Here is a 16,469-nt window from a genome sequence, read left to right on the forward strand (position 1 = left end):
AGAGATTTGTCCATTTCACTTAGGTTTTCAAATTTCTTGGCATACAGTTCTTCATAGTAATTTCTTACAATCCTTTGTATTTCTGTGGTATCAGTTGTAATCTCTCCTCTTTCATTTCTGATTGTGTTTATTTGGGTCCTCTCTGTTTTTTTTCTTGATGAGCCTGTTTAAAGGCTTGTCAATTTTGTTTACCTTTTCAAAGAACCAGCTCCTGGATTCATTGATCCTTAGAATTGTGCTTTTAGTTTCTATGTCATTTAATTCTGCTCTGTTCTTGGTTATTTCCTTCCTTCTACTTGCTCTGGGCTGTCTTTGTTTTTGTCCCTGGAGTTCTTGTAGGTGCAGGGTTAGGTTATTGGTTTGAAATGTTTCTTATCTCTTTTACGTAGGCCTGTATTGCTATGAAATTCCCTCTCAGGGCTGCCTTGGCTGTGTCCCATAAATTTTGGGTTGTTTTTAGTTCATTTTCATTTGTTTCCAGAAACTTTTTGATGTCTTCCCTAATCTCATTCTTGACCCATTCATTATTTAATACCATTCTATTCAATCTCCATGATTTTCAGTGTTTTGCATTTTTTTCCCTTGGGTTGGTTTCTAGTTTCAGTCCTTTGCGGTCAGAGAAAATCCTTGGTATTATTTCAACATTGTTTAATTTGTTGAGGGTTGTTTTGTGTCCTATCATGTGGTCTGTCTTTGAAAATGTTCCATGTGCATTTGAAAAGAATGTGTACTTAGTTTCTCTGGGAGGAAGGGCTCTATATATGTATCAGGTCCATTTCATCTAGAGCATTGTTTAATGCCACAATAACTTTGTTGATAATATGTTTGGAAGATCTGTCCATTTTTGACAGTGGGGTGTTAAAAATCCCCTACTATAATTGTATTGCTGTCAATATCTTTCTGGAAGTCCTCTAAGACTTTCTTTATATATTTCGGTGCTTTTATGTTGGGTGCATATATATTTACATTTATGGCTTCTTGGTGGATTCTTCCCTTGAGTATTGTGAAGTAACCATCTGGGTCCCTCTTTATGGTCCTTTTTTTTGAAGTCTATTTTGTCTTATGTGACTATTGCTACCCCTTTGTTTTCCTGTCGTTTGCTTGGAAAATCTGTTTCCAGCCCTTCACTTTCAGTCTGTGTAGATCTTTTGTCCTTAGGTGGGTCTCTTGTAGACAGCATATGTGTGGGTCAAGCTTTCTTTTCCATTCAGCTATTCTATGTCTTTTGATTGGAGCATTTTATCCATTTATGTTTAAGGTTATTATTGACAGGTACTTATTCATTGCCATTTTCGAACCTGTGTTTCTCCCTGTCTCTCTTTTCCTTCCTTTCCTTAAAGCAGTCCCTTTAGCATCTCTTGCAGAGCTGGTCTGTTGGAGGTATATTCCTTTAGACTTCTTTTTTTCTCGGAAGCTCCTTATGTGGCCTTCTAACTTGATTGAGAGCCTTGCTGGGTAAAGTAGTCTTGGTTGCAGGCCTCTGGTTCTCATTACTCGAAGTATTTCTTTCCATTCTCTTCTGGCTTGGAGCATTTCCATTGAGAGTCAGCTGCTAACCTTATAAGGGCTCCCTTGTATGTGACTTCCTGTCTCTCCCCCATTGCTGCTTTTAAGATTCTCTCTTTATCTTGGAATTTTGCCATTTTAATTATGATGTGTCTTGAATTGGGCCTTTTTGGGTTCCTCTTGATTGGGACTCTGTGTTTCCTTGATTTGTGTGACTTTTCCCTCATCAAATTAGGTAAGTTTTCCATCATTACTTTTTCAAATAGGTTTTCTACCCTTTGCTCTTCTTCTTCTCCTTCTGATATCCCTATTATATGGATATTATTACATTTCATATTGTCTTGCATTTCTCTTAATCCCTCTTCATTCTTTCTGAGCCTCTTTTCCTTTTCTTGCCCTTTCTGGGTGTTTTTTCCTACTGTGTCCTCTGGCTCGCTGATCCTATCTTCTGCTTCATCAATCCTGCTTTTGATTCCTTCTACTGTGTTCTTCAGTTCAGAAATTGTATTCTTCATTTCCTCTTGGCCCTTGTTGATACTTTCTATTTCCTTCTTCATGTTCATATAGTTTGCAGTGAGTTCATTGTAGTTTCCCTGTACTTTCTCATAGCTCTTTGTGAGGTCATTGAGCTTCCTGATAATGACTGGTTTGACCTCAATATCTGATAGTTGAGTTGCCTCTGTTTCATTTAGCATTCTTTTTGAGGCTTCCTCCTTTTCTTTCATTTGGGGATTGTTTCTTTGTCTTCCCATTATTTGTGAGACTCTTCTTGTTAGCTTTAGCTTCTTAAATTTATCTGTTCTGGCTCCCTGAGTTTATGGTGTGAACTTCTGTGGTAGAATACCTGTGAGATTCAGTGGTGCAGTCTCCTTGATCTCCCGAGCTCACTAATCTTGGGCTGTCATTTAACTTGGCTTTGTGTTTTTCTTTGGGTTTTGATTGTTGTTGGGTCTTTCTTTGGTGGGTCCTTCCCACCAACTCCTTAACTGAGGGTCACTCTGTCCACCACCTCTTGTATTTTGTGTTGGTGAGGGCAGGTTGTGCTGAAGCTGGTTCTTCCATGTTTACAAGGTTTTGATGATTTTCTCTTGCTCTTATTCAGTTGTTTCTACTGGGTAGTTTCTCCACTATTTAGTTGTATATCCAGATAGGTCCTGGTTTGACGTTTGAATGGTTTCCACTCCCTCCTTCACCTTTTTCTGTTGTTATCTGTTTATGGTTCCTATGTTGTTGGGTTTCCTCTTCCAGTGGGTATCCTGGTGTTCACCACTTCCACCTACTCTTTTTTGTGATCATTTGGAGGGAGAAGGCAAAATCGTTTAAAACACCAAGAGAATATTCTATGATATTTACAGCAGCAGCCATCAGAGAAGAGGTAGGAGATCCTTTGGCTCTCTACAGTGTTAACTGTGATCTTTCACCCAACCAGACATTTTTTAGAAAGGATGGAAAGATGATAAGACTTTTGTTGGGGTGGGAAGGATTGTGAGTTGAATCTAGAAAGCAGTGAGGTTATGGAAGGTCAGATTCTGAGGTGAGGTGAGAGTAAAGGATAGTAAATAGGTGTAGTGTATGAGAGAATAGAGTTAACCACTACAGTAATAGAGTTCAGGAAACTGTGAAATGGGCTTAAATCCGGGAGGGGTGTTGTGAAGTATTTACAATTTTATGGAACAGCTTTATTTACAATAATATTAGAGCAACAATCATATGAAAGAATGTATGTGATCTGGGTAACAAGAATAGGGAGTATAGGACCTTGAGTAGTATGCTAAAGGAATGCAAGTGATGTGAAGGACAGTAAATTAGCAATATACTATGAAAGAGAGAACAGGGGAAAACTATCAGATGATACAATATAACCAGCCAAGCAAAGAAGACTATGCAGAAAGAAAAGGAATATAAAAATACTATTAAAAGATGTAAGAATAATGAAAAAAATAATAATACAAATATGCAATAATTTGCAGGTTCTCTCTAATAGCAAAGTGAATTTTGTCTCACTGTCTCAGCTGTTTGGATGTCCCCTCTTTGCATCCAACTCTGGTCTTTTCACAGTTCCAAGTTTTTTTTGTCTCACTTGTGGGTATTTAAAAAAAAAAGGCAGAAGAAGGGAGGAAGAAGAGATAAAATTGGAAAGAGGAAGAAAGAATAAAACAAGAAAAAAGGAAAGAGAGGAAAAAGGAATGAAAAGATAAAACGATCATAAAAATTTAAAAAATAAAAAATTACTTAAAAGAAAAAAAAACAAAACCCTCTTGTTGGTTTCAAACTGTCCAAACCAGTTTTTCTGGTCTTTTTGGCTGCAGCAGGCTAAGGGGCAATTGGTATGGCTTTTCTCCCTTCCCAATCTGCACTCAGCTAGTCTTGTGCCCACTCTCCCCAGAGCTAGCCTGACGCCTCTCCCCTGCGCCTTGAGTGTTGGATTCAGGTTTTCCTGAGAGCGCTCTTTCCTCCAGGGTTACCACTGTGGGCAGGGGTGCAGCGTGCGCTCACTCAGCCAGGCTGCCTCAGTCCTGTGGGCTTGTGTGAGCGCCCTTCCTAATGGTACGGGGTTGCTCAGGGGCTTCTGCACAAACTTCCGCGCCACCTTGGGATCGCTGCCCAGCTGGGTGGGGAGGAGGCCCCACGGCTATTGCCGGAGTATTCACCAAATAGTTTTTCTTTTTGAGAAATTCCTCCTACTCAAGCCTGCTGCTCCGTCCAGCCCAATTCTCCAGCCAGACCAGTGACTATCAGGGTCAGTGTCCGTCACTGCGTGACTCTCAACTCTCCCAAGCCAGCATCCACAGACTCTGCAGGTGATCACAGCCCCTGTGTGTTTGCCACTTTGTCCTTTTTACCATCTCTGCCACTTCAAGCAACCAGATCTCTCCCAGTGGTGTTTAAACCTTGATTGGCCAGGGAGGCAGGAAGAGAGCGGTTGACCCAGCTCTCTCCCAAGGACTCTGCAGCAGACTCAGGGGTGGGCGCCAGGCCTGGTGCTGCAGCCACTCTCGTTCTGGAGTTAGTCCCTGGGACCTTATTGACTTCAAGCACTCTTCTTAGCATTCAGTTTTTCAGTGTCCGCTACAATTTTTGGTCTCGTATTTTCATATATGCTGGGGTACTGTTGGCTGCTTGTTCTGTTCCTACGTAGATAAGCTAGGTTTTTCTCCCATGTGTAGGGGGGAATGGAATCTGCTCCCTCCTACCCTGTCACCTTCTTCCCTCTCTGAATTATACACTTTAAATGGGCAAAGTATATACTGTCACCACCTACCCTGTCACCATCTTCCCTCTCTGAATTATACACTTTAAATGGGCAAACTATGTATGTTATCACGTGGGTATTAGACTTATCGGAGAGATCACTTCCTAAATTATATAAATGTCTAACCACTATGCTGTATTACCTAAAACTAATATAATCATGAACATCAACTGTAAGTGAAAAAGAAATAAATTTTAAAAAGGGCAAAACGAAGACAGAATCTATAGAATAGAAGAAAATATTTGCAAGTCATAAATCAGATAAGAGATTAATATAAAAAATATATAGACTCATGCAACTCAACAGCCAAAAAACAATTAAGTCAATTTAAAAAATGGAAAGACATGGATAAATATTTCTTGGCAGAAGACAAAAAATGGCCAACACACATATGAAAAAGTGATCAACATCACTAACCATCAGGGAAACTCAAATAAAAACTACAATAAAATACAACCTCACACCTGTCAGGACAGCTATTATCAAAAAGATAAAAGATTCATATTGGCAAGAATATGAAAAAAAGAGAACACTTGTACACTACTGGTAGGAATGTAAATTGGTATAGCAAGTATTGAAAATAGTATAGAGATTCCTCAAAAAATTAAAAACGGAACTACCTCATAATCTAGCAATTCAACTTCTAAGTATACAACCAAATGAAATGAAATCAGTATTTCAAAGAGATATCTGCACTCCCATGTTTACTGCAACATCATTCATAAGAGCCAAGATACGGAAAATACCAGTCTGTCAATGGATGAATGAATAAAGATGTGGTGTATAGAGGAAATATGGTGTGTGTGTATGTAAATTTAATATTACTTAGCCTTAAAAAATAAGAAAATCCTGCCATTTGCAACAACATAGATGAACCTAGAGTATAAAATAAAACAAACGAGGCACAGACACTGCATGATCTCACTCACATGTGGAATCTAAAACCTTGAATTCATAGAAGTAGAGTAGAATGGTGGTTAGCAAGACGTCGATAGCAGGGGAAATGAGGAGATGTTGATCCAAAGGTACCAAGATTCTGTTATGCACAGTAAGTTCTTGAGATCTAATGTACAGCATGACGACTTAAGTTAAAAATATTGTATTATACACTTGAAATGTGCTAAAAGGGCAGACCTTAACCACAAAAGGTGAGTGATATGTTAAGTAGCTTGATTATATAGTCATTTCACAATGTATACATATATCGAAAAACCATGCTGTAGCCCTGAGTACTGTGGCTCAGTGGGTTGGGTGTCATCCTGCAAATCAAAAGTCGCCAGTTGAATTGCAGGTCCAGGCACATGCCTGGGCTGTGGGCCAGGCCACCAACTGGGGGCATGTGAGGGCAACCAATCAATGTTTCTCTCTCTCTTCCTTCCCCTCTCTCTGAGTAAATAAATAAAATCTTTTTTAAAAATCATGTTGTATACCTTAAATGTACACAATTTTTATTTGTCTATTATACCTCAATAAAGCTGAAAAAAAGAATTTAAGAGTGGAATGTCACGATATGTCATCTATTTTCAAATGGTTTGGCAATATGCAGAAAGATATGAGGGTGTGGGTAGATGTTAATAGTCAATGAATGGAAGTAATGAAGCAATCTGTTATTCACTGTAGTATGCTTTCAGCTTTTTAGCTTTTCAACTGTGAGTTTAAAAATAGTTCTAGGGGATATAGAAGCAGTATGTAAACACTCCCAAATAAAGTCATTCTATTTTCCATATAAAGAATTTCATTAAGCAAAAGAAAATACCAGCCTACCCCTGACTAAATTACTAAATTCCAAAATAGTGAAATTTGATATTAACATTTTAAATAATTTCTTAAAATAATAAAACCATACATTTAGCCTTTCCCTCCATCTCTGATATTGTAATACAAGGTAGTTAGTGACTTCAAGGTGTTTTTATCAACTCTTCATTCTATTTTAATGTTTAGACTGGGTTTAATAATTATCTTTGTACCTGTATTTCCCTTTCCTAAAGGACAGAAAGTGTGTTTACTTATTATTGCACCAAATACAATATCTGACAGGCTAACTGATAAATGTTAGCTTAATATGAGGAAGAACTCCCCCCAAATTGGAATTTATTTATAAAAAATTGTGAATTTGAGCCCTGGCTGGCGTAGCTCAGTGAATTGAGCATGGGCTATGAACCAAAGCATCTCAGGTTCGATTCCCAGTCAGGGCACATGCCTGGGTTGCAGACCACAGCCCCCAGCAACCGCACATTGATGTTTCTCTCTCTCTCTGTCTTCCCTCCCTTCCCTCTCTAAAAATAAATAAATAAATTTTTTAAAAGTTTTTTTAATTTATTCTTACATATTTAAACTGTAGTCACCTTCAAAGTCCGCTCCATTTGATGCAATGCACCTATTAAGACATTTTTTTCCCATTGCTCAAAATATTTTTTTTAATTCACCAATTTTGATGCCGTTTAGTACTTCTATCGTTTTTTTTTTGTTTCACCTCTTCCACACTGGCAAAACGTTTCCCCTTGAGGATTTTTTTTTCATCCAGGAAAACAAAAATAAGATGCTGGGGGTGAGATAAAGTGAATAAGGAAGGTGGGGCATGCTGGTCATGCCGTTTTTGGTCAGAAACTGTTTAAAGCCACCTCAGTGTGGGCAGGTGAGCTCACAAATCACCCATCATGAAATGGGCAAACAGTTTGAAAGAGTCTTCAAAAAAAAAATTCACTGAAGCTGAATGCAGCCTCACACCAATGTCAGCTGGCACACTGATACAGATGGGTTCCTAGAACACTCACCTACCAGGGGAAGCCTATACTACAAAGGGCCCACCCACCAGAAGATAATTCTATTCTGGGGGAGGGCCCCCCCTCACACATGAAAAAAAAAAATTGGGTAAACTCTTTTAAACGAAGCAAATGTTTCCTATTGTTCTCAAACACTTAACTCTGAAAATTGACTTAGCTCAATGACTTAATCACGGGAACAATCATCACACCATAATTTGTAATATTAACATTTTAGAAATAAATGTACAATATTAGGAAAACACTAGACATTTTATGATATATCCATATAATGAACTTGAATATAACCATTCATGATGGTATCAAAGTATTTAAGGGAATAGGGGAATGTAAAAGAAGATTGCAAATTAGATATATGATCTTAATTATGTTTTAAAATATATTAAAAATGTGTGAAAAAGAGACTAGAACAAATGAACAATTCATTATAAAACTGAATTATGACCTATTTTTTCTCTTTGTTCATACACTTCTTGTAACTTCAAAATGTCTACAAGTCGCACATATTATTCTTTTAACTAACAAAACATTAAGAAAAGTAAAAGGCTCTAGCCCAGTGGCTCAACTGGTTTGAGCATCGCCCCACACAACAAAAGGTTGTAGGTTCATCCATTTGGAGGGAACACATCAATGTTCCTCCCTACACCCCACTTTCCCTCTCCCTTTCACTCTTTCTAAAATCAATAAATATATCGAGTGAGGATTTAAAAAAAAGAAAAATAAATAAAAGAAAAATTCACTTGAACACTTTTTCCAAAACTACCTTCTTTCCTATATTATTAATACTAACAAAATTAATTCAGTGATCATTTGTAATGATTTATCTCATGAAGAATCTTTAATTTATATAATCCTGCTAATTATAAACCTTTTCACAGAGTACTTAATAAATGAAAAATTAAAACATGAATATAATGAAAAATTCACCAGCAAATACCAGGATAATATAATAATACCATATAGTCCCAAGCTAGAAATTCAGACACTACAAAAACTCCAGAATTATAACCTTAAATATCTTGGTTTAAAGGACACACTCTAACATCTCTTACAAGCTTTCTTCAGGAAGCACAAACTTCTATTTTTCAGGAGTTATTTTTATCCCTCCATAGAAACAAAAAGCTACATATGTGTATCTCTGCTTCTATACATCTTGCTCCCCATCCTTCCATAAATTATCATCTACAATTTCTAAGATTTAAGTTCAACCCTTCCTTGCTTCCAATATTTTTTATTAGGAAGCAGCAGCTAACTAAGTGGCAAGTATTTTTCCTGTCTTCACAATATTTTTCATAATCAACTAAGTACATACCTTCTTCCATTAATCCTTGGATCTGCTCATCTTTCTCTTTCAAGAGGTCTGAGGTTTCACTACTATTTAATCTAGTTGCAAGTTCTTCTTTTATACTTTTGATTTCCTAATTTAAAAAATAATGTAAATATCATGAAGAATTACTTTCACTCTGGGCATACATTTCAATTTTTTCCACATTCAAAGAAGTCATCAATAATCACATTCTTGATAAGAATATCTAAGTTTTGTTCTGTTAACCTGAATTTATTTATTGCCTTGGTTTACTAAGACTAAGGAAACAGCTTTGAAAACGATATAGAACCCCCGAATTCACATACATATAGGTTTTAATATAGAAATATAAAGAGAGTAAGTTAAATTTCAATACTCCACATTTTCTATAAGCATATGTGGAATAACATTTCAAATAGTACATGTCTCCACTTCTCACTGTATTTCTTTTCCTTATGAAAACTCACACTAGTGTACTGGGAAATGACAGGAAAAACATGATTATATAAAGTATGATCTACTTTACTAAAGCAGAGGTTCAGTAGAAACATGTCAAGATAGTTTATCTTTAAAGCTACAATGGAAAAGTATGGTGATGTGCAAAGTGTTCTATAACCTAAAATTTGGTTTTAAAAGATTCTCTGAAATTAAATAATAGCTTAAAACAACTAACATTTACTAGATATGTAAAGTATACTTTGCATCCAATATCATTTAATCTTCATAAACCTATGAAGGAGGCACCTGTATTATTCAATTAGAGAAATAAGAAAACTAAGACTCAGAAAGACTGAGTAAACTCTGAAGGTCTGAGAGCTGTTAAGGGTGTAGAATTATGACTTGAAACCAGGTCTGTGAAGCCTCAAAGTCCATACTCCGAATCACCCACAACACTACTATCCATTTCCAACTTTCAAATTTGATTCATGTATCAAAGTTTAGTAGAATGTCATGTCTTCCATGAAACCTTTCTCAGTTCCCCTGGTCAGAATTCATCCTCTGTGATACCGTTCCAAACTGCTTATTTATCTCTAGAACTTACTTCATTCTGCCTAGTACTTCACAGTTGCTGACGATGTCTTCCATCACTAGGAAAGCAAATTCATCACTAAAGGTAATTCAATTTACCTTTGAATTTCCTAAGCCTCCCATGCAGGGAGTTCATAGAAGGTAGTACACATAATATGTTAAAATTCAGAGCCTAAATTTTTTCCACCTACAGTTAATGATTTGGATATATTTTAGATTTATAATTCAAAATGCAGTACACAAAACAAACATTACTTAAAATCTAATTTCTTGATTAAACTGGTCTAAATGAAATACAGTAGGGACAAGAGGAGATAAATTGGTTAGGTAGTCTGAGGTTATTATCAGTGTCTGAAATGAGCTAGCTAGTTAAGGCAACTAAGCAAATGGAAGTATATATTTCTTTTCTGTAAGAGTATACACAGAAAAATTATAAATACACTATTAACATTAACACTGGTCAAGAAGGAGGAAAGCAACCGAACTGGGAATGGCAAATACTGAGGAATGTTATTACTCAGAGTTGAGATACAAGCAATAAATACTAACCTTAAAAAAATTAAATACATAAGTGAATACTTAACTTAGCGGATTATCAATTTCTGAACTAGCCAACTGTTCCAAATTATAAGACTCAGAACAATAATCCCCACACAGGAGTGATTTTGCTCCAAAGGGGACATTTGGCAATGTCTGGCAACATTCTTAATTAGCACAACTGAAGAGAAGGAGGGACTTCAGTAGGGAAGAGTGATACTGTCATCTTGTAAGTAGGGGCCTGGGACACTGGTGATCACCCTATAATGCACAGGAGAGTCCCATACAACATAAAATTATGCGCCCAAAATGTCAATAGTGCTGAGGTTGAGAAGTCCTACATTAGAATAAATGTTATGCCTCCCAAAAGTCACTAACCATTAGAAATACTTTGACCTGAAGAATTATATATACCTATGTATGTATACATGTGTGTGTATATATGTATATATAAATACATTTGAAGTGGTGGAAAAATAACAAATGAGAGTAACGATAAATTTTACTTAGTGTTATTTAGACTTGTGTTATTTTAACAAAATTATCATTTACAAAAATTATTCTAGTGATCCTTGCTATACATCTTCCAAGGACTTATACATAAATTATATGGACAAGTATGTACTTAGAATTTTTTAAAGTATCAAAATCTATAATTCTAAAGGTATTGAAAAATGTACAATTTCAGTGTTTTCTATAGTATCCTTTTACTCTTCCCTCTCTTTTTTTCCAATACCAAAATAGTATGAAGGTACTCCTAAAAATCTATTGTCTCTACATAATTTAATTAATATTACTTTAAACTTCCATTACCTTTTTAGCAGCATCTCTCTCTTTGCAGGCTAGCTGAACTTTCTTTTCTGCTTCTGCAATTCTTTGAGTAAACTCATCTTTCAAAGAAGAAATGTTGCTGCTTTCTTCTTTCACTCTGAACATTTCACTAAATTTAAAATAATACTGAGAGTAAGGATAGTTATTTAAATAGTCCAAAGGTAATAAGGTTGAGTTCACTTTACAAAGGGAAAATAACATTGTCTTCAATATATATAAAATAAATTAGTTTTAGGCATCCTAACTTTTTAGAGGAAAATTATCTGATTAATTTATTTTATTACACTTGAAAGACAACCCATTAGCAACTAAAAATGTCACCAATGTTTGACATGTAAAAATAATATAAAAGTAAAATCTTTCAGTTTGAGTCTTGTGCTACATTCTACCAATCACCTCCTTAAAACAAACCAATACTCAGTATTGTTTTAAATTACAATATCAGTGTTTTCTTTAAAGACATGTTTTAAACCTTACCTCTAAAATATTATTAATAAGGGGAAATAGGTTTCCCCCCTCCCTGCAAAATACCTCTCTTCAATGCCTCTCTTTAAAGGTAATACAGTAAAGATAATGTAAGGAGAAAGGTAATCTCTAAGGTTAGAATTGAAATGCTATTCAAATTTCTAACTATAAACAAGTTAAATTATAAACTATTTTGATTTAAAATACATTCTTAAATAATAACCAAGTATAGAAGCCTCTACAAAATGTATAAAATCATTCACATTTGTTAAATACTTACTCTTTAAGATTATCATAAGCTTCTTCTAGAAGTGCTTTTTCTTTACTAAGGGATAATAACTGAGCCTCCCTTTTGTCCAGTTTCTCATTCAGAAATTCAACTCTCTAGAAAAGGAAAATATGCAAAAGTCAAACATTTAACTTTAAAAGACCATTTTACATGCAGTGATGAGTTGAAAAGGTAACTAACCACTATAACCAATAAAACAGCACTACTCATAAGAAGAATTAAAAATAATATTGAGAACAAAATGAATATAGTACAAAAAATACTCATACAAGGCTGGCAGGAGAATATAAATTAGTACAAGCACATAGCAGGTGGGAATGTAAATTAGTAAGCCATTTTCCAAAAACAATTGGGCAATATCTACCTGAAGATCTACATACCTTTTGATGTAGAAAATTCTACTTTTGGGTCTACCTTAAAGGAGAAACCTGTTGCATGTGTTATTATACAAGAACACTTACAGAGGGCTGTAACAGCAAAAACTTGGGAAGACTGTATGTATCCCACCAAAAGAGGAAAATAGAAACAATTAAATAAATAAATAATAATAATAATAATAAAAGAGGGGCTTCAAAGCCTCTACCAATGTTCTATATCTTAGCTGGGTAGGGGATATACAAGTATATGTTCTTCCATATTACTCTTTAATCCAAACATGTAACATGTGACTAATTTTAGTATGATAATTTGCACTTAAAACATAACTTTAGAAAATCCATAGATATGCAATTTTAAAAATCTGTAAAATATATCAGAACAAAGCTGAACAAAAAGGAATGGTTAGGATATACTAGCAGCTTAGGTCCTGCTGAAGCAGTGACAAACTTGTATATGATGGGGGAAGAATGGCGCCTTTAATACTAAGAAAATAAATAAATAATAAATCTTACTTTAGGTCTAGATTAATTTAGAAATCACTTACCTTCTGAAAATAGTTAAAAAATATCTTATTGATAAAAAATAGTATTGCTTTCTAGGAATTCAAACTGCTAGTAAAGCTATAGCATCACATTTTGTTTGTGAATTATACTAAACCCAGGTAAGAGAATCTGGCACATTTTTACATTAAATAATTCAGTCCCTGGCACTTACAGGACATTTGTTCAAGACATCCTGTATCTCAGAGAAGTCTATTAAAGATGGCAGATCTAACTCAATTTCTATATCTAAAAATCATAGGAAAAACCAAAACTGTGACTTACTTAATGTTAGTTAAAGATTTTACAACCTTTTACATGTGTTAGGTAGAAGCAACTTGACATCCTAAGCAACGCCTTTGTTCTTTGGACATTTCCCCTTATTATTATCAGACAGCTATTAATAGGAAATATTAAAAATAACGTAAAAGAGAAAAAATTAACTAAAGCAATTAATAATAACTACAGAATACATCAATTATTAATCTAAAAGCCCTGGCCAAGTAGCTCAGTTGGTTAGAGTGTCATCCTGATTGACCAAGATTGCAGGTTTGAACTCAGGTCAGGGCATCTACAAGAAACCACCTATGAATGCATAAATAAGTGGAACAACAAAAGCAATGTTTCTCTCTCTCTATCTCAAATCAATAAATTTTAAAAAATTAATAATTAATCTAAAAATAATTTTTCATTTAAGATTTGCTACAAATAATGTGAACATGTAAAAAATGTTTTGATGTTAAGAAAAACCATGTAATATTTAGATTTGTTTTAGCTCTATCTGCAAAGGAGTTGAAGATGTATGTTAACTTACAAAGATAGTCCTTTGCAAAATGACAAATTAATGAGCATTATATAAGAGAATTCTAAGGTGATAAGGACTTAACAGCAAAGTCACAAAAGGAACACATTTTTATGCTGTTATACTGAAATATCAACTTAATATCATAGTTGCCTTAGAGAAATTTCAAATAACTTACTGTGAATAATTCTTCAATGTTAAGGCCCTTAATGCCACATTTAAATAGCACAAGGCCTTTTTTAAAATCAGTACAAGTCATTATGCATCACTAAATATTAAAAGTAAACACATGATTTAATCTCTGAGAAGCAATCCAAAAAACCTCTTTCACTTTCTAGAATTACCTTGCAAATATCTTCCTTCTCAGAAAGTGCTTCTAGCTGACTTTCAGCAGCTTCACACTGCTCAGCCACCTTGTCTGAGACAGAATGTCCTTCATTCACTGGTGCCGAAGAAACCAAGGTATCAGGCTGTTCACAGTTCACAGGAGTTGCACTTCGTCCACTTTCTTCCATTTCTGCTTCCTCAGTGGGTATAATTAATGTTTCATTTACTTCTTCAGATTTTCTTTCAACAGGTTCAACTATTTTAGTCTTTGGAGTTGAAGAATTAACTATAATGGGTACTAAAGCATAACCCTTGCCTGACAACTCATCATCTGAATTGATTTCACTTACACTTCGGCTATCTAATGACTGAACACTAAATGAGTCTATTCTTTCAAAAGCATCTGAGGAGCAGCAACTCTCAGTGAGTTTTGGGAAATCATCTAAACGATTATACTCAGGACAAGCAGATGCTGAGAGAAGCTGAAAAGATGTCTGCATCAAGTGAAGACTTGATTTTGAATCTGTAGCCTCTTGCCTTGAACTTGCTGAGCTCTCACTTATTACACTTTCATGATCTAAAACTTCAATATCACTGGTGGTAGAAGTACCTGATGAGAAGGTACTAACAGGAGGAGAAGGTGTATTACTCTGTCTATCTTCGTGTTTTTGTTCCTTTGCTTCTGAGGTCATGTCCTTTGTTTCTGCTGTGAGAGACTGCATAGACATATTAGATACATTTTCCCTAGTTGTTCTCACATTCACTATACTCTCAGATGCTTTCAAACTTATGGTTGACACCTTCATAGCAGATTCTTTATTAATGGTTTCTCCATGCTTCCCTTCAGTTTTAGGTGGCAGAGTACCTACTACCAGAGTTTCCCCTGAGGATACACAAGGAGAGAAGTCTTTTACTTTTGACTCAATTGTTTCAGCTGTTCTTGACTGTCCAGTATGCAAGGTTTCCTGTAACGTGCTTTTCACTTCTTCTTTTGGTCTCTGTGATTTAGCTGGTGGTTTTGATACCACTGGACTCTTCTGAATGGTCTGGACATCCGATGGAGAGAGAAAGGCACTAAAGAAATTTTCAGATTCATCTACCACCGTTCTCCGAACTGGCTTTGTAATTGCTTTAGGAGAGGCTACTGGTTGACTCTGAGGTTCAGTGTTTGATTTCATCCCCCAGGTTGAAGTATCCCATCCTCCACTGACAGGGGGACTTATTCCTTTGACAAAAAAATATATATACATATATTTAAAAATAAAAATATATTATATTAATATTATAATCATTATTATAAGTCAATATAAATGTTTTTTTAAAAAAGAAAATCTATGGAATTCAACCTATAATTTGTATCTCCATGTTTGTTATATAATTAATTAGTTCACAGGTTAACTTTGGCCCTTAAAGAGGAAAACTGGTGTAAATCTGCCCAAGAGGAACTAGGGAAATGACTGGACTGTGCCTGGACTACCAGAAGCAAGTTTGTTATTCCCTCCCACAACAAATTAAGAAAGTAATGGCATGTTCTAAAACCCACGCTAAGTCCTAGACACATATGATGCATTTCATAATGGCAGTATCTTCACCTAAAGGTCATGTGTGGTCATGGCAAATTGATCCTTCCTTCTATTCAGTTAGTTTCATATTAATTTTATTCTTGAACTATCAATAATAAAATATAGTTATGAGCTGGAGAAGAGGGCAACAGTAAAAAATTGAACCAAAATATTGGTGACAAATATCCTTTTCCAAAGACCAAAGTAAACTGATGGGAACAGTGACTTCTAGAGGAAAATTCATTTTCATCCACTTAATGACAAGCATATTCTCCAAGTCTCACTTTCCAAACCCACTCTGTGAGAAAGTTTTGCTCTCTTCCTAAATTCCAAATTATGTCAGCAAATAGTAGAAGGTCATATGAATTTCAGAAATGTGCATTTTTATTAGAATTATTGCTTTTTTGATATAGATGGTAATTTATACTAGGATTTTTAAAAACACTCCAGAGAAAATATCCTGCATTTAAAAATAAGATAATTGTATTTATTAGTCATAGAAATACACACTACCAAAACACCCAATAGTAAACATGGCATATTCTCTAAAATATTTAAAGCATTTCTTCTTTTTAAAAAAATCTACCTTTTCAAAATTCAAAAGTGGCTGACCAGAATTATCACAAATTATACATAATTAGAAGTTGGTGGCCAGAACACAAATTACCTAAAAACTCCTAAAAACTACCAAGCCCTGCATTAAAGTCTATATCCTTTAATATGGTTTTGGAGGTGAGGTATACAAGAAACTTCAGTTTAGGGACATAGTTTTACATCCATTTGTTCAGCATATGAAAACAATGTGAAAAGGCGAAAACCAAAATTAAAGATATAAATGAACAGGCAGACTAAGTCTACTAAT

General features: G+C 35.1%; 1 protein-coding gene across 1 annotated transcript in view; it reads right to left on the reverse strand.

The window, feature by feature from the left end:
• The window catches only part of TMF1 (TATA element modulatory factor 1), a 42,480-nt gene that overhangs the window by 24,481 nt on the left and 1,530 nt on the right, over nt 1-16,469 (reverse strand). Inside the window, exons 2-5 of the mRNA XM_045832406.1 lie at nt 14,063-15,270; nt 11,991-12,094; nt 11,228-11,354; nt 8,855-8,960 (exon numbers count right to left, since the gene is read on the reverse strand). Coding sequence (XP_045688362.1) covers nt 8,855-8,960; nt 11,228-11,354; nt 11,991-12,094; nt 14,063-15,270 — 1,545 coding nt within the window. The remainder of the gene's footprint in view (nt 1-8,854; nt 8,961-11,227; nt 11,355-11,990; nt 12,095-14,062; nt 15,271-16,469) is intronic.

This window comes from Phyllostomus hastatus, unplaced genomic scaffold (assembly GCF_019186645.2).
Source record: "Phyllostomus hastatus isolate PE091 unplaced genomic scaffold, TTU_PhHast_1.1 phas_contig_16, whole genome shotgun sequence".
NCBI lineage: Eukaryota > Metazoa > Chordata > Mammalia > Chiroptera > Phyllostomidae > Phyllostomus > Phyllostomus hastatus.